At 39.9% G+C, this 17090-nt stretch overlaps 2 protein-coding genes across 5 annotated transcripts; both read left to right on the top strand.

The window, feature by feature from the left end:
* Positions 1 to 654: 654 nt before the first annotated feature.
* LOC141798365 (arfaptin-2-like) lies at positions 655 to 6238 on the top strand. Of its 3 annotated transcripts, none has more exons than XM_074680267.1 (10): positions 655 to 670; positions 771 to 870; positions 1168 to 1276; positions 1996 to 2104; positions 3013 to 3099; positions 3232 to 3335; positions 3450 to 3671; positions 3753 to 3910; positions 4002 to 4176; positions 4710 to 6238. In XM_074680267.1, coding segments are annotated over exons 1-10 (1221 nt in total). In that variant the 5' UTR covers positions 655 to 669; the 3' UTR covers positions 4866 to 6238. The 3 variants fall into 3 exon arrangements, with proteins under 3 accessions (XP_074536368.1, XP_074536369.1, XP_074536370.1); XM_074680269.1 differs by lacking the exon at positions 655 to 670 and adding an exon at positions 953 to 1070 and having other exon boundaries at positions 778 to 870; positions 4710 to 6197; XM_074680268.1 differs by lacking the exon at positions 655 to 670 and having other exon boundaries at positions 767 to 1070; positions 4710 to 6197.
* Positions 6239 to 7557: 1319 nt separating this feature from the next.
* Positions 7558 to 15250, top strand: LOC141797481 (inverted formin-2-like). Of its 2 annotated transcripts, XM_074678851.1 has the most exons (13): positions 7558 to 7631; positions 7721 to 7832; positions 8318 to 8839; positions 9769 to 9830; positions 10399 to 10501; positions 10610 to 10695; positions 10782 to 10882; positions 10968 to 11038; positions 11951 to 12058; positions 12177 to 12247; positions 12335 to 12452; positions 12545 to 12709; positions 12790 to 15250. In XM_074678851.1, the coding sequence occupies exons 3-13, from the start codon at positions 8471 to 8473 to the stop codon at positions 14053 to 14055; spliced, it is 2520 nt and encodes an 839-aa protein (XP_074534952.1). In that variant the 5' UTR covers positions 7558 to 7631; positions 7721 to 7832; positions 8318 to 8470; the 3' UTR covers positions 14056 to 15250. The 2 variants fall into 2 exon arrangements, with proteins under 2 accessions (XP_074534952.1, XP_074534951.1); XM_074678850.1 differs by having other exon boundaries at positions 7564 to 7832.
* Positions 15251 to 17090: the final 1840 nt, after the last annotated feature.

Here is a 17090-nt window from a genome sequence, read left to right as displayed (position 1 = left end):
TCACGTGCACAGGCTAAAAAAAGGAAGGGGTGGGGGAGGATTTCTAGTCATGGAGTTGCAGGCAATCAGCAAATCAATGGAAAATTGATTCGGTTTTCTTTTTTGCAGGTAGCTATTGTAGGTGGGTGTAGAGTTTCTCCTGTTCAGAGCGTGAGTAATTGCAGAAACACTTTTTACATTTTGCAGAAACATGCAACCCCTTGATTGAAACAAATGAGGCAAATAATTGAAGGAGTGGTGAGTGCTTTACTAGGATGAAATCTATCTCTGGACTCATCACAGCACAAAAAAAAACAATTCCATACAGTTTGTTTTCAACAGATAGTCTATTGCCATCAGTGTTATGGTCAGGGTGCAGCAGCCTTGCTTCCACAGGGTAAAACTCAACTCTGAGGGGGCAAGTTAGAGCTCCAAAGAGGAATAACTGTTGTTGTGAAACTGATCTTCAGCTTGCATTTTTCTGATAAATGGCATATTACTGACATCTTCAGGATTAGGGCAGTACTACAGCATAGGGAATAACGCTACGTCAGCACTGCACGACGTGGAAGATGGAGCGGGGGAGGAGGTTTGACGGTGATGCTACGCTTAAAGCAGTATCCTTCAAAATAAAAGCATCGATTTAGAGTACACGCTTCCAGCCTTTTTATAAAATAAGCAGCACACCCCAGTAGGTATTTACTAAATATTTTCTTAAACATAATTTGCTTTGGAAGCAGTTTTGTGTGAGTTAGAGAATAATCATAGTACCACAAACCTTTATTTCGAAGTGATACTACTAAAGCTGTTCGCTTGCTTGGATCCGAGGCTTGGATGCAGGGATTTTCTGGATCTTAAATGGAAGCAGACAGATAACGTGAGCTTTATCGGGTAAATAATCATGGATGCCGCATTAAATGATAATTGAAGACAACGTTTAGAACAATTCAGGTCGGTTGCTGTGTAAAAACAGGGTTTTCTCCCTCGGACGACTGGACTTGGCTCCAATATCAAGTTGAGGAAGCTAGCTGTCAAGTAGTAGCTCAGCCACATCAGCACCGCTGACATTAGCCAGCTACATTAGCATCAGTGTAAGCAGGCTTTTGTTTTTGGCCATTCTAAGTATCGTTTTATTAGATATATTCATTGGCTCATTCAAAAGTGTCACTGTTTGGTGCTGTGTTGCAGAGATTTCATTATGGCTGACAATATCATGAGCAAAGCTGCTACCATGGAGATCCCCATTAACAGCAATGGAGACACAGGGACTCTACCAGAGGATGACAGCCTGGAGCAGGTAAATGACATTTTCTCTTATCTTTTGGACAGTGCCCTTTATTGCATATGACTTAAGCTGCATGTGTTCAGTTTGTGGGGATCATTTTCTTTCACTGGGCAGCACAGTGTAAAGCTGAGGCTGTCGTAAGGCCATTTGTTACCTAATCATGCACAGGCCTGCAGCTATGTACAGTAGATGTGCTCAGTGTGTAAAGAGCATGGAGAGAAAGAGAGTCTAACTAAATCAGGGTTGGATGCTTTAACCACATGAGCTTTTACATGACTAATAGGAGAAAAAAAACATGCATGATCCTTTCATTTTAGGTCTGATGTTAAAAACAGCTTGGCTGAGAAAACTGCAGAATAGGCAGTCCAGTGCTACAATTTATCAGGAAGACATACTGAATAGATTTCACATTGGAAGATAAAGGAGTTATTTGTGGGCTTTCTCCCCTTTTTACTTAGATATTTCAGTTTTGGTTAACATAAACTTAGAAAAACTAACGATTTTTCATTTTATTAAATAAAAAAATCAAATGGTGTAAATATCTAAGTTTGATCCTTATTTCTTACATAACAACTGTAAACATTTCTCAGTAACTAATTTCAATTAAAAGTAGCGCAGATTTTTGGGCTTTAAATGTTATAGCACATCTAAATAGCCCTTTTTTATTATGCTTCCCTTTTACTTATTGAGAAAGAACTCATTTTTTTAACCAGTATCTTTTTATTTACCAGGATTTGCAGCAGGTGATGGTATCAGGACCCAACCTGAATGAAACCAGCATTGTGTCAGGAGGCTATGGAGGACCTGCAGGGGGCATCATTCCCACCAGCAGCATCAAAGGTACTGCATAAAAACTAGTGGCCGACCTTTGGAGGTTTTATTTTTCATGTTTGTCTTTGTAGTTCGGGCTTTTTTTCCTGTATGATAAAGATTAAAAGGTGCATCAAGTAAACTTCTGGGATCACACAGGTCACTGAAGCTTGTTCCACATTTTACATCCTCCTCCATTCACACATGAACAAACACCTCTTTTAAAGGTCAATCCAAGAGCTTTTCCACCGTGTATTTTCATTTGTCGCTAGTAAGCTGCTGACCTTTAGGCTCCTGGTTCATGTTACAAACATCCATATCCCATAGGGCCTGCAATACGCTTCAACCCTGAGTATCTGGACAGAAGACGAGCCCCTGCACCTGGACCAGGTGGCTGTGTAATCTGATGAGCCTTACTTTGTTTTTCTGAGTTAACCTTTATATGTTGGTCTGTTCTGACCCCTTTATGAGGTTTTTGGTGTTGCCTGACTTAGGGAGATGAAGAAAACCTTGCTTGTAACCTCTGCAGCTCACGGTGTAACAACCAGACAGATTTTGGCAGCTGGTCAAACTTGTATGCACTAAACTGATAACACAGGGCTGAGTCTTGATATGTTGTGGTCTAATAAGAATGTATTCTTTTCTACTGAAAAATGCACTTTGGATGACCATTCTGTTATTGCTTGGAAATGTCAACCCATGAAGTTCATTTTTTATTTTATAAATCTTCTCACCTGCATGGGAAACCTGCATGATGGATTGTTTTTGGAAACAAACCTGAACTCATTGCACATCCCCCACCTTGGACCCTAACACCTTCCTGTAACTTTTCTTCATTAACTATTCGACTGGATATGCTGACAAAAAATTTTTGCCACATATTTCAGTTGTTATTTTCATCCCATCCTCACTCCTTATCATCACCATGCTCATTACAGACATCCGCATGAAATCCAGGGGTGCTAGCTTGCCTAGCAGCCAGTCTGCAGCCTCACGCCTTAACCAACAGACAGAGCCGCGTCCAGGTATTTCTCTGCTTATCACCACATTCATGCTGCTCATTGTTATGACCCACTTCTATTCAGTCATCCTCTTCCTTGTTAGTTTTTATGGGAAAACATGCATCAGAGTCAGCTGTTTCCTTTTTTTCTTGGTAGGATCATCAAACCATGACACAAGTAACTCCACTGAGGAAGTTTCTCGTGGTGTGGCAGCAGAGAAATTGGACAGTGTGAAGAAGTGGGGAATTAACACATACAAGGTATTGTTCACTGTGTTTTCTTGTTTCCAGTATCTGATAAGATATGAAAGTTAGTTGTCAAACTGTGATTTGATTTATGGTGTAACGTAATTCCTGTCTACTTCTGCTCTTTAGTGTACGAAGCAGATGTTCTCTGAAAAGTTTGGGCGGGGATCTCGAACAGTAGACCTGGAGCTGGAGTCTCAGATTGATTTGTTAAGAGATACCAAGAGCAAGTATGAAAACATCCTGAGACTGGCCACGGCACTCATCAGTCATTTTCAGAGTATGGTACAGACTCAACAGGCTCTGGGAGACACCTTTACCGACCTCAGTCAGAAGTCCCCAGAATTACAGGTACTGTGCTTTGAGAGTTTCTGTAAATAAGACATAGCATGCACATGAAGTTGATAGTGTATCGTGTCTGTATCTTTGCAGGATGAGTTTGGCTACAACGCAGAGACACAGAAGCTGTTATGTAAGAACGGCGAGGCTCTGCTGGGTGCTATCAGCTTTTTCGTGTCCAGTGTCGACACTTTGGTCAACAAAACAATGGAGGATACTCTGATGACCATCAGGCATTATGAAAATGCAAGGTGATCAGAGCCCAACATCCCCATTAGAGGTTTATAAATAAATCATTTTGAGTTATCAGAGCCTAACAGCCTGAACTGTTTTTGCCTTCAGACTTGAGTTTGATGCCTATCGGTCTGACATGGAGGAGCTGAGTTTGGGTCCAAGGGATGCAGCTACCATGGTCCGCATCGAGATGGCCCAGCATGACTATCAGATCCACAGAGACAAGTACGAAAGGCTGCGCAGTGATGTCACCATTAAGCTCAAATTCCTGGAGGAAAACAAGGTTAGTATGCATTTTTTCCTGGTGTATGTTAAATCTGTCTAATTTAGGATCCTGTCAGGGATGTTATGTATTAAACATAGGTGGTTTTATTTGATTAAAAATGGCTTCAAAGTGTAGATCACTGAGGCTGGTGTGATCATTACTTTCACTTTATGGATTTTTCATACCTGTATTTTCCTGCCTGTTTGACACAAAGGGAAACTTTTCACTTAAAGTATGATTTATGTGCAATATTCCAGGTAAATATTTATGTCAGTAGTATTTGTATTCATAGTTCTTTGTTTTAATTTCATTTCATATTCCATATATTAATATTTTCTACACAGTCTTTATATTATACATTGTCTGACAACACTCAGGAAGCCATACAACGACATTTCATTGCAAATGCAATGCTGTGTAATTTGTGCAATGACAATTAAGGAAGTTTAAGTCTGAGTGATGTAAACATTGCGTTTAGATTAATTAGCCAGATGCCTCCCCAAAGTTAGGAAATGCAATTTCAAACATTTAATGTCCTTTTCTTCCCTCAGGTAAAGGTGATGCACAAGCAGCTGCTTCTCTTCCACAACGCTATCTCAGCCTACTTTGCTGGAAACCAGCAGCAGCTGGAACAAACTCTCATACAGTTTAACGTCAAGTTAAAGCCCCCGGGCTCAGACAAGCCGTCCTGGCTGGAGGAGCAGTGAAGACATGCAGGTTTCGGCTGTTTGAGATAAACAGAGACATGCTGGTCAGTGACAAACTTGACGTTGTGGTTTGATGGACATGAATTAAATGCATAAAAAGGAGTATACTGTGTGACAGTAGCTGCCAGCGATGAAGAAAAACAGGAGTTATCTCTTTCAAAATGTTTTTCGTATCACTTATGACATAATGTAGATGGAACGACATTTTTAGTTGTTGCAAGAGTTGTTGTAAAATCACAGATTTACCTTTGGTTATTTTCTTATTTAGGTAGCGCAATCATTTATATGACATCACTTCTTATTTATGTAAAGTACAGTCTTCTACTTCTGTAGAACCTCTTTGGCAGTTTTGCACATGCATTATTTTATTGTTGTTTTTTTATGTTGCCTAATGTGTTACCTGTAATATCTACCCAGTACATCACAGGGGAGTCATCCTGAACTCAGATTATCAAGTTAGAATAGAGTCAATCATGTCTGACCTTTAATTTGTTTCTGAGCATGCATGACTGAACCATCTCCTGTAAATCAAGTTTTACAGATTCAATCAAAGACATCAAGACAAGATTTATCATGATTTTCAGACTTATCCTGATTCAAACCCAGTTTTGTGCTGTATATACTCCTTTATGGCCAGATTATAGTTTACATGCATCATAGGGAGAATGTGCAGAGTGAATATTTGGGTTTTCTCTAAATTTAATCATAATACTGAACTTTGGGTACCTTACATGAGTTGATAATCCAGCACAGTGTGTGTTTTATCAACTCCAGAGTTTACACTTGGAAAAAAGCCTCTTAAAGACATACTGCACCTGCATAGTACGAATGCTTTGTGATGCATTCAGTCTTTTCTGTCATCATGAGGAGATCATGAATCAAAATGCAGCACATAGACAGTGTTTACATGACTTTAAGGCACAACAGAAAGAAGCCTGCGAGACCGATCCTTGAAGTCTATTTTTACTAAAGTCAGCAGAAATAAACCACGAGTTAAACCACATGCTGTGTCATAGTCAGTCAAAATAACCCCTCAAGGATAGAATGTAAGAGTTTTCTTTTATTATTTGTTATATTTATTTACCAATCAATTTATAATAAGTAATGAAAGTGATTTTTTGTTGTGTCCATTTCTTTAAATCCAGTCAGCTGGTTTGTCTCTGTCTTGTTCTGCATTCCCAATAAAGTCTGCTGGATGTTTGTTTGACCTGACCGTGCAGTCACACACAGCTTAGTTTGAATGTCCTCGCAGATAATGTACAGAAAACTCACAATATATGTCAAATGTATGCCACAAGTAATTATGTACATGGAAATACAAAGATATATCTCTAAAAATGCTTTTCATGACTTGTTTATCAATAATAGTGGGTGTATCCTCAACAGGTTGTAATCTGTCAATGATTGATTCTTGGTGATTATTTAATTACCCTGTAGGGAGTTTAATTTCAGGGTCCGGCTCTACTTTAGGGCCTCCCTGACGTAGAGAGATGACATAAGAAAAACTTGGATGAGTCAGACAAAGCTTCCCGAAGAGGAAAAAACAGCTTGCAGTAAGGACGAAGGGTTAGCCAGGGATGTGGAAGTTCCAGCAGCTCCTGTTGGATTGAAAGTTAAACACTGTGTACATTTATCTTTTTCAGAGCGCTGGTGTCAGGATAAACAGATCTGAAGGATGTTGAACAAAGCCGAACTAGTCAAGCCTGACGCTATATATTCACAAAGCGAGTTTCAGAGGCTTAAATAAGCTGGATGCGCTCTTTGTGTGCAGTAGGTGTGTGCAGCAGGTAAACTTAGCAACGTGACAATACAACAACATTAAAACAACATCAATAGCATAATCATATGATGACTCCAAGATGGGTTTATGTATCTTCTTCACCTCCCAACAAACCTGACTTTATCCAAACAGGAGTCATGTTGTCGAATCAGGTTAGAAGACTAATTGATCTAGCAAACACAGACATTTTCTCTTCAATCGTTGGCTTGTACCTGAGACTTATCTTTGAATTACTCACAGAACAGAAGGGTCCAAATTTGGTTGACTACCTATAGAGGAATCAAGTATTCACTGTCTTTTTTTCTAGTGAATGTTGTCTCTGTAGTTTTCTGTTTGTTTCTTTTACAGAAAACTGATATTAAACATATAGAACATATTTTACAGGAAAATAACATTTACTCAGCAATTTGGGCTTGAAGTGTTTCTTTAAGTGGGCTGAAGCTGTGAATTTTGTCTAGAAACTGGACTTTTATCTTAGTCTTTAAAGAGGAACCAAGTAATTTGCATACAGATGTACTTAGCATAATAAATCTATCATCTCAGGACCTTATCATATTTAGGACAGAGTTGAAAGACGGCTGCTAATCGACTGTATCAGACCTCTGACCAACAGCTCAGCCACTAATACTGTGTGAGATGCTTGACTGGTTAATATTTAACTAAAATAACTGTTGGCCAAGTGTTTTCCTCAGTTATTTTCTTCAAGTTGTTTTTCTTTTTTATCACAGACAACAAGAAAATGGGGCACTTCCCTGCACTTCAGCGTTGAAATGACCATGACATTTCTTATTTTGCAGTTTTCTTAGACTAATGTGACTAAAACAGAAGAACCAATCGATTTCTTCCCTCCATGTCAGTCACGCAGGAGGAGTCTATAAATACTGGACTGTTCACATAAGTTCATGACAGCAGGTCAGACAACACAGCGAGACCACAAACTCCAGCCAACAGGTCCAGGAGACTTCCCACAGTCCATCCGGCTGAAGGTGTGTTCTTCATGGGCATAAATCAGTTACCTGGGCGTGTCGATGCGCTCACGCAGGGAGTGTCGACACTCTCTTCCTGTCTTATCCAGGTTAGTCACTCTTTTCTTTGGATGGTGAAGTTCCAGCGAGACGACGGAGGGAAAAGTCGTAAAGAAGAAGTAAAAACACGGAGGATTTATCTGCGTCAGAGCGGACACTGAGGTATGTGGTTATTTTTTTCTTTGAGAATTATGAATTGATGATGTTTAACGGTGTGACAAACATTTTAACAAATGGGGAGGTTGTCAATGTGCGGTTTACAGATTAACGTGAAAGGGTGAATAAAATACCAGACCAAGCTATTGTTCAGCGTTGTTTGAGTCATTTTAGGCAGTTGTTTTCCTGAAATTCACCAAATTATTCTTCTACTTGAACTTAATTTCACTTTTATCTGAGCTAAGCTTCACATGTTCAATAGTTTAACGTATTAAATGAGCAATAAAACCTGTCATAAAAAACTATGACTGATGCAAATTATTTTTTCCTTTATGGCTCCAAAGTTTGAAGTAGTTTACTCTGCAATAGTGATTATGTAAGAATTTGTGGGAATATTTGCTTCTTCTGCTGATAAACACTCTTGTTTACAGTCATAGTGTACATGTGATTCTTTAAATCATCTCCACCCTGCTCTGTTGTTTTTTTTTCAGTTTGAATAAATCATCCTAGCTGACAGAACTGTGGACAGTCCCTCCATCACATCCATATCAGCGCCAGTTAATCTTCCAGCAGGTTCTTTGTGGGCTTTGAAGCAGCCAGACCATGACAACATCCCACACCTGCTGACAGCCTCCCCTTGGAAGATGCAACCAGAAGGACCTCCTGCTGCACCCCCTCCGCCACCTCCACCGCCACCACCTCCACCACCACCGCCTCCACCACCTCCTCCTGGCATCCCTCCTCCTCCTCCTCCCCTCCATGGCTCAGGCCTCTTTGGAAAGGTGGGGCGCAGGAACTCCAGGATGCGTAACTTCAACTGGGAGACCCTTCCCAAACAAAGTGTTCTTGGAAAGCACAACATCTGGACCGCAGATAAGACTGATGGAGAGTACGAGCTGGACACGGATCGCATGGAGGAGCTGTTCAGCCACAAGCAGGCCCAGCAACAAGCCAAAGCCCTGAACCGCCAGAGTCTGAGAGGCCTGCCAGGTGCTGCATCAGGGGGGGAAATGGTGAGTACAACCAGCCTGAGGACACAGGGGCTCCGTCAGAGTTACACACCAACCCTGGGGCTTTGTCGCAATCATCTGCTGTCATAGTTGGTATTTTTTGTTGTGTAATGAGGGGAATCTCTTTAACCTGCATTGGTTCTACTTTGCTAAGCGTTCAATTCAAGCTCCTACAAAGTTTCCCTTGACCAAAACAAAACATAGATTATAAATTAGCTCTGTGATGAGAGTTTGGATCAGGATCTCATTCAGCACAATCCATACTGTATTTTGAAATGGGATTATTTAAACTTCAGAAGCATTCTTCTCTGTGTAGCACATGAAGAAAAAACGATCGATTTATTTGTTCATCATGCAACAATAATAGTAATTAAAAGGATAACGTAATGCGTCTCTTAGAAACTCTGTTTTGATCAGTCTTTCAATACAAGGGTGGAGTCTCTTTTCCTCTGATCTGTTTGCACAAGGAAGGCGTAATTGTGTTCTCATGCAGCTCTGTTTTGAATGGCATTTCACTGTTCTTACCTGTAATCCATATTCAGCTTATTATACATATGACCTGTGCTGCTGCAATAGATGGGGAGGAAGGTCTGACCAGGAAACAATTACAAACAAAGACATTTCCTGGCCTATTCATATGAAAATACCACTGTCACAGGTTTTTTTCTGTGACATAAGAGGGTTTAAGCCAGTTACAAAACTTTTTGTTTGACCTATGTCCCTTTTTCTGAGACAAGTCTCACTGAGGCAAAATGGGGTATCTGTCCCCTGATTGTTCAATACAATCAGCTGAAAAAATCCTCAACCTTCTCAACCTTTGTTCTGTTTGGAAAGCTCGAACACAGAAGACACTCTTCTCAGGCTAATGGTGAAGTTATCTTAGCAACTGACAAGCTGATTGTATCCTGGTTTGTGCCTGTGTCCTCTCCCAGGTTTCCGTCCTCAGCTCCAAGAGGAGCATGAACATCGGAATTTTCCTGAAGCAATTCAAGCGGTGAGTCAGAGTCCGTATTCCTGTGGTGTGATTTTTTTTTTATTGCATGATAATCCATGTATGTCCTGGTGTCAAACAGTACAGGATGAGGCAGACAGATTAATATGCAACATGGCGGCTTCATACGCACAAACCTCTGCAAGAAAGCATGTCTCAGCAGGTCCGACGTACACTGCTCTACAGCTCCAACAGGTTGCCTCACTGTGGCAACCAGCAGCGCTATTGTAAATGTGTTGCTTCAGGCTGTTTGGCATATGTGACAGATCTAACAGGAAATGTAAAAAATAGAAACAGCTGTTAAAGATGGCCTCCTACTGAGAGAAATTCAAAACTTTGCTTTTGTCAATAGATATTCTGTCTTTCTTCAGTGTTTTTCTGAGAACTGCTGTCAGAAATGCTGCCATTTCGCAACACTGTGCAAGCAGGTAGAGACTTGTTTGTGTCAGCAGACTAACTTTTCAAAGATGTATGAGTGTGTTGTGAAAATTGACACTTGTGGAGGAAAAACATCAGAACGATTGTTTACTTTAAATCTGAAAGATTTCCGTCTCACTGTTTTCCTTCACAGGCCTGTGCCAGACATAATTGAAGACATTAAATCAGGAAGTGGTCTCAGTTTTGGAACTGGGAAACTGAGGGAGTTGTGCAAGCTGATGCCAGATGAGGGGGAGGTACTACATCAGCTTCTGTATTGTTTAATGAATACAATGTGTTGTTCTTGTTGTTGTTGTTGTTGTTGTTGCATATGCTCCCTTATTAAAAAATGAATGTTCTTGCAGGTGAAGCAGCTGGTTGGTTTTAAGGGTGACACTTCAGCTCTCCCAGAAGCAGATCTGTTTATGCTAAAGCTGGTCAAGATACCCAGGTGAGCTACCTGAATCTTATTTAGTGCATTAAAAACGTTTTGATTCAGTGTAAGTTGACTTTTAATGTGAATTGTGTGTCTGTCAGTTATGAGGAGCGTCTGCAGAGCTTGGTGCTCAAAGAGGAGTTTTTGCCCCTCATGGATGAAATGAAAGGGTTCATCTGCACTTTGACAGCTGCTGGAACAGGTATTTTTTCTTCATAAACTACACAAAAGATTGTAACCATCCACATGTTGTAGATTCAACAAAACTGATGTTTTCCTTTTGCCAGAACTGCTGCAGTCGGATCATTTACATTCTGTTATCCGCCTCGTCCTAAAGACTGGAAATTACATGAATGCTGTAAGTCTATAAAGCAGGGGTCTGCAACCTTTTCTTTCCAAAGAGCTGTTTTTTCTCAGTTTACCTGGATAAAAGTCATTCAGGAGCCGCAAAATCTACTTTATCTTCACACTAGGACACAAAAGTGTATAATCAGGTGAATAATTATCTAAATGAGAAGTTTTTGTGTTTATAAATTTGCACATGTAATTTCTTAGTTTTTTATTTTAAATAAATTTGCAAATTTAAGAAAAAAGAGAAATTTGTAGAGTCATAGATTTTATAAATTTGCAAAATGTATGAAATAAAAATAAGTTGTAAATTTAAAAAAAAATCAAAAGTTTGCAAAATAAAAAAATGTAATTTAAAAACGTGCAAAATTAAAAAAAAGCTGAAATGTCTTAAATTTGCCAAAAAACCTAAATATTGCAATTTCGAAATTTTGCTTAAGTTCCAAAACTTGTAAAAACTTTCTAAAATTGCAAAAAAAGGGATTTTTATTAAAAAAAAATAAATTAAAAAAAATAGCTAAATCTTTAAAAAAAAATGTGGAACTCTTTTTCTTAATTTGCAAAAATGTCAAAAATTAAAAAAAAAATATATTCTTTTTTTTTTTCATTTTAAAAACTGCAAAAAAAAATCACAAAAAATTCAAAGCTTTGTTTCAAGAGGTAATGCATTTTTCAAATTATATTATGTTTTTACTTAGTGTCTGTGCTGTTATCTTTAATACCCTCTGTAAGAAAAATATTAAAAGACCTTCATTTTAATGATATTTTTAAAGCTACAAGGAGCCAGTGTAAAGGAGTCAAAGAGCTGCATGAGGCTCCAGAGCCACAGGTTGGAGACCCCTGCTATAAAGCATCGAGTTAAAGCGGAGACTCTTCTTTGTGTTTTGAACACCTCAGTCTTATTTGGCTTATTTCCTCACAGGGTGGTTATGCAGGAAGTGCGATTGGTTTCCGAATGGCCTCTTTGTTAAAGTTGGCAGACACCAAGGCAAACAAACCTGGAATGAATCTGATGCATTACGTTGTGATGGTAAGTCGCATTGATTACTCTGGTCTGGCTGCTGCAGACAATTTTTCTGAATCTTCTGAATCTGAAAGTTCTGTTTGTGAGCTCCGAATTTTTAATCAACATTTTATCTTCATCACAGCAAGCACAGAAAGCAGACAAGACCCTGCTTTCATTTCCAGAACAACTTCAACATGTTGAAGCTGCAGCAAGGTCAATTATCTCATTTAAACATACTCATGATTCATCTTTTGTTTGATGTAACATCATCAGAGTTAACACCATTTTTCTATTTTTCAGACTGAATAAAGGTGAAATTGAAGCAGAGTTTAGGAAGCAGGTGCAAAAAGTAGAAAAAGCCAAAGCAGACACCTTGAAGCAGAAAGATTTGAAAGCACAGATGGAGGATTTTCTGAAGGTGAGAAGTCAGTTGCTGGTGCATTCAGCCTATTTTAGGTGCATTTCATCTGTCACTTTCTGTTCTGATGTTTTGATGTGACCTCCATTTAGGAGGCAGAGGTCTGCTTGGAAGAAATTGAGTCTGATCTCCAGGAACTGCAGTCTGTGAGTGATTCTGTTGCCGAGTACTTCTGTGAAGATCCAAACAAGTTCAAACTGGAGGAGTGCTGCTCAGTTTTCGATTCCTTTTGTGGGAGGTTTAGGCGAGCCATGCAGGTGAGACTTTGTACTGGCATGCTCTTCTAAGGTGAGGTTAAAAACCATTTCTGAGCCACTAATTGCGTGATTTTCTGCAGGAAAACAAGGCAAGGGAGGTGGCGGAGGTGCAGCGGAGACACAGGGACAGACTGCAGTGTGCTGCCAAGCGCAGGTCCACGGCTACCTGCTCCAGCAGAGACAAAGAAATGGAAGGAGTTGCCTTAGAGTCAGTACTGCAGACTTTCCTAACCAGACGTGTCTCTCGAAGGAGAGGTGATAGGCCCTCATCCACTCATGGAAGCCCGTCAAGAGGCAGCCCCTGCAACGGCAGCCTGACAGAAATCACCTCTAAAGCGAACCTTCCCCCTGAAAGTCTCAAGAAAGGAGCGCTTTTAAGAGTGAAGGAGCTGGGCAGGAAAGAGTGGAACTCAGCTACTGAGCTCACACTGAGTCCGTCACCGAAGAAAGCTCAGCCTGTTAGTGAGAACAACAAGGAGGAAAGTGTTGATCCTCCTGCAGAGGAGATGGAAACCTCCAAGAAGAAGGGATCTAAGGGTTTATCACCCCCAGCTAATGGGACTTTCTCAGCAGAAAGAACTGATGATGATGATAATGATGATGATGATCTTCAGGACAATAATGAGGAGGAAGCCCAAAAGTTGCGAGAAGCATCCAGAAAAGTTTTGCGCTTCCAGAACAGCCGTGGCAGCGTCTCATCTGGGGAATTTTCATTAGAAAATCAGAAATCTCCAGCCCCAAACACCAAAGTGGTCCGTCAGCGAACCTTTGATGAGGAGACTCAGAGGTACCCAGGAGACCCGACGGATGAGGATTTAGTGAAGTTTTTACTGAACCCTCAACTGTCTTCTAAACGTAACCTCGGGCGCCGCCACACTCTGCCTTCCAAAGTCCCTAAAACTGAAGAAAATGAAAACGATGTGTTGGCTCTTCCTCCAATCAGAACTCCTAAATCTGCAAAACGAGAGGAAGCACCGCCTGCTGCAGAGGGTGCCGAAAACACATCCTCCAAACAAGTGTTTGACTTTACCAACCTCTCTCGTGACTTTGAAAAATCTGGGGATAAGGAGCAGAATCCTCCGTCCATGGCAAGGAAAAGCTTGACGAATGTCTCTGTAGCCCCTGCTCCTGACGAGGGACAGGGGGGGAAATCCTTTAATGAAAAATCAGTGGAGCCCAAAGACAACCATGAGCAGAAAGATAGTGAAAATATTCCCCCAAAGAATACATGGAATAAGACTGACAACTCCGGATTCTTTTTTAACTTCCTGAAACGCCTTGGAGATATGAGCAAACCGCAGAACACCAAGGAAACGATCCAGAAAGGAAATGATTCAAGTGTTTAAATTTGAAAAGAAAGTCAGGGAAGCACATGCAACTTTAATTTTAATTTTATTTAACACAGCAAAGCTTACAATACAATTTTATTTAATGTCACTTTTATAAATAAATCCTATGTTTGTGAAGAGATGATGGAAAGTGTAAAGAAAGTGTGGAGGAAGTTGTTTTTAAAGAAAGTCAAGTTTGGGTGTTACCACTAGATGGCAGAATGTGACAGTAATGTGGTAACTGTTGCTTTTAAAGAGGTGTTGTTTATTTCCAGACGATCTTGACACTGTCTAGTAAACAATAAAATATGGGAAAATTCACTCTAACACGTTTTTTATCGTTATATATCATAGTGTGTTTGATTACTCCTAACACTTGCACTGATGTCATCACACGGATTAATGGGTTGTTACTGACAGTGTTTTCTTTGTCTGGATTTAAACATACAGCCATGCAGAATGTAATGAGAAAGTACGAAAATGTTGAATGTAAGTGTAAGTCAGCATCGAGACATTGAACTTGTTTTAAAGTCATGGATGAGTTTTTATTTTTGATACTTTGATAAATGAATATTTGAGCGTCTTAATCCTGAATTCAATATTGATCCTTTGTTTTCCAGTGATACATTATATTTGAGTCTTTGTTTTCTTCCCCTTTGTTGATATAACACAATTATGTTGTGGATGCTTCCAAGCTCTTACTCAATCCAGCCATTGTTTTGGGCTTAAATGGGTCAGTGTTACAAAGACAGCCTGTATGTGGGCAGAGCTGAGCCACAGACTCAAAGTGAAGGCAAAGTGAAGGGTATTAACTTGAGATTACTGTGGTGGAAAAGCCCAGTGGCTCATTTGATGGAAAAAAAAAAACAGGCGTCCCTTAATTTGTACCTTCACTCAGTTTGTGGCAGCGCCAGGCAGCAGCCCTGACCGTTTATCAGGCTCCACAGGGGGTCACTGAGGCCACGGCTTGTGCCAAGAGACAGGGTTCAGACTGTAAGCTGACCTACTGGCTCTTCTGGGCTGTGAGGAAGAGTTGCAGTGATTAGTTCTTAGGACTTTGTCCTTCTGACCGACTGAAGTTTGAAAGTGAGGAAATAAAATGACCTTGTGTTCAGTTTTGTGTTTGTTTTTTACTTTTCTGGAAACTTTTTTAATCTCTTTGTGAGGGCCGTATGATGGAGGGATGCACAATCCAGCTTTTCTTGTCCTGATATTGATACCCATACCTGGGCTTTGGGTATCGAACGATACCGAACCTGATCTGATACCAGTGTTAAATGATGACCTGCATGCTCCACAGTGGGATAAGACTGGTAATGTTTTAAGTAAAAGACAAAAATGAGTACATATGGAATTACTGAAGTTAATATTTATTTGAACTAGAAGTGTTTAAGTGTTCAACAGCAGTTTGGTGACAAAAAAATGCTTGAATTTACAGAAATAACTATTTGATTGTAAAATTTTTTACCTTGTAATAGTTATAGTCATAGTTGTCATAGTTTAGCCTTAGTGTCAAGTTTGGACCGATCCTTTCCCACTGATACATGATCCAGCTTTGAGGGGCTGGATTGGCGCCGATACCCAATACCAGGATCGGATTGGTGCATCTCTAGTATGGTGGATATGGCTGGAGATGACATTACATTTAAATGAATGGTACTGTCTTTAATTTGTGTGGTATCAAAGAAGTAGGCCGACATAAATATGTATGACTATGAATACAAACATGCTTCCCGGACTCAAAAAGGGTGGATTTGAGGGGCTGGGATTCATACATTTTCAGAAATCCAAGAAAAAACATCCAAGGCACTGTCTTCACAACAGTTAAAATGCCTTTATTATAACAGTATTGTCATTTTGACCCCAAAAACCCACTTCTATGGACCTTCCTGTTGAAGTTCTGATGTCAAGATGTGTAGAAGTGTGTTAACACATGTCATTTTAAAGGTTTTAAAGAGAGAGGCATAGATTTTTGGAGAGGTATTTCTAACGAACTGAGGTTTGCTGGTGGAGCTTACCTCTGTGATGGTCATATACTGTAAAAAACTGAAATCTTAACAAGTATTTTTGTCTTATTCTTAGTAGAAAATATCTTTTTCGACGTAGTATGAGCCACATTCACCTGACCAATCCAGAAAAATGTCTAATTTAAAGTTATTTAAGGACAAAAATTAGGTCTGAATTACTTGTAACAAGTAAAAAATAATCTGCCAATGGGACAAGAGAAAAGTTACTTGTATGAAGGCAAAGCAAATTTACAGGCAATTTTTCTTGTCCCATTGGCAATTTTTTCACTTGTTACTAGCAATTCAGACCTTATTTTTGTCTCTGAATAACTTATAACGAGACATTTTTCTGGACAGTTAAGTTGACTGTGGCTCAAGATATTTTTTACCAAAAAAAAAAGACAATATCACTTGGTAAGATTTCATTTTTTTCCAGTGTAACTTGTGATTTTAAAGCGTACCTCAAGGCCATAAGTGGGTTGGATAATTGTTAAAATTCATCTTTTGTGATGACCTAATGTTTATTTTTCACAGGAGTTATTGGGAACAATGCAACACCATTAGAGGAGTGGTCCTCCCTATTTTTATTCCCAGTCATAGAGTCAGTGCTTTTGGCCTGGAACCTGTTTTAAACTGAAAATGCAGCATCAAGAAGTGACTGTGTAAAGTGTTTTACTTATTCTTGGATCACCTGTGTTGAAAAATCTCTGAGATCTATCAATAATGTCTCCTTGCATCTTCTTCCACCTCAGCACTGTGTGACCTGCTCGCTGCCTCTGCTGCCAGACTGCAGCAGCCATCTTGACTTAACCACGATGGAAGCAGTTACCATGGCAACCCCACATTGCAGAATAAAAACCCAGAGATGACTGTGTTTGCCTCTCACCCCAAGCCCCACCCCCCCCTCAACAAACTCCCCACCGCCTGCAGCAGCTCTCACACAGCAGTCTCATACACTGCATCCATCTATGTTATATTACAGCAGCTCCTTTTCTGCTTTTCTTTCTCTCATTAGATTTTACCTTGAGCATCCATCAGCCCATCCCC

Source organism: Halichoeres trimaculatus, unplaced genomic scaffold, assembly GCF_033239565.1.
Source record: "Halichoeres trimaculatus isolate MK-OKI-2021-1 unplaced genomic scaffold, fHalTri1.1 fHalTri1_scaffold_9, whole genome shotgun sequence".
NCBI classification, from domain to species: Eukaryota; Metazoa; Chordata; class Actinopteri; order Labriformes; family Labridae; genus Halichoeres; species Halichoeres trimaculatus.
Note: the sequence above shows the minus strand (reverse complement) of the source record. Positions and strands in the feature narration are given on the sequence as shown.

What these genes read in the sequence shown, in the direction of transcription:
- LOC141798365 (XM_074680267.1), top strand. An exon ending in TCCCACCAGCAGCATCAAAG is followed by an intron (nt 2,105 to 3,012) that starts GTACTGCATAAA and finishes TGCTCATTACAG; the next exon opens with ACATCCGCATGAAATCCAGG. An exon ending in AATTCCTGGAGGAAAACAAG is followed by an intron (nt 4,177 to 4,709) that starts GTTAGTATGCAT and finishes TTCTTCCCTCAG; the next exon opens with GTAAAGGTGATGCACAAGCA.
- LOC141797481 (XM_074678851.1), top strand. Translation starts at nt 8,471, where the DNA reads ATGCAACCAGAAGGACCTCCTGCTGCACCCCCTCCGCCACCTCCACCG. An exon ending in AGATGGAGGATTTTCTGAAG is followed by an intron (nt 12,453 to 12,544) that starts GTGAGAAGTCAG and finishes ACCTCCATTTAG; the next exon opens with GAGGCAGAGGTCTGCTTGGA. An exon ending in GGTTTAGGCGAGCCATGCAG is followed by an intron (nt 12,710 to 12,789) that starts GTGAGACTTTGT and finishes GATTTTCTGCAG; the next exon opens with GAAAACAAGGCAAGGGAGGT.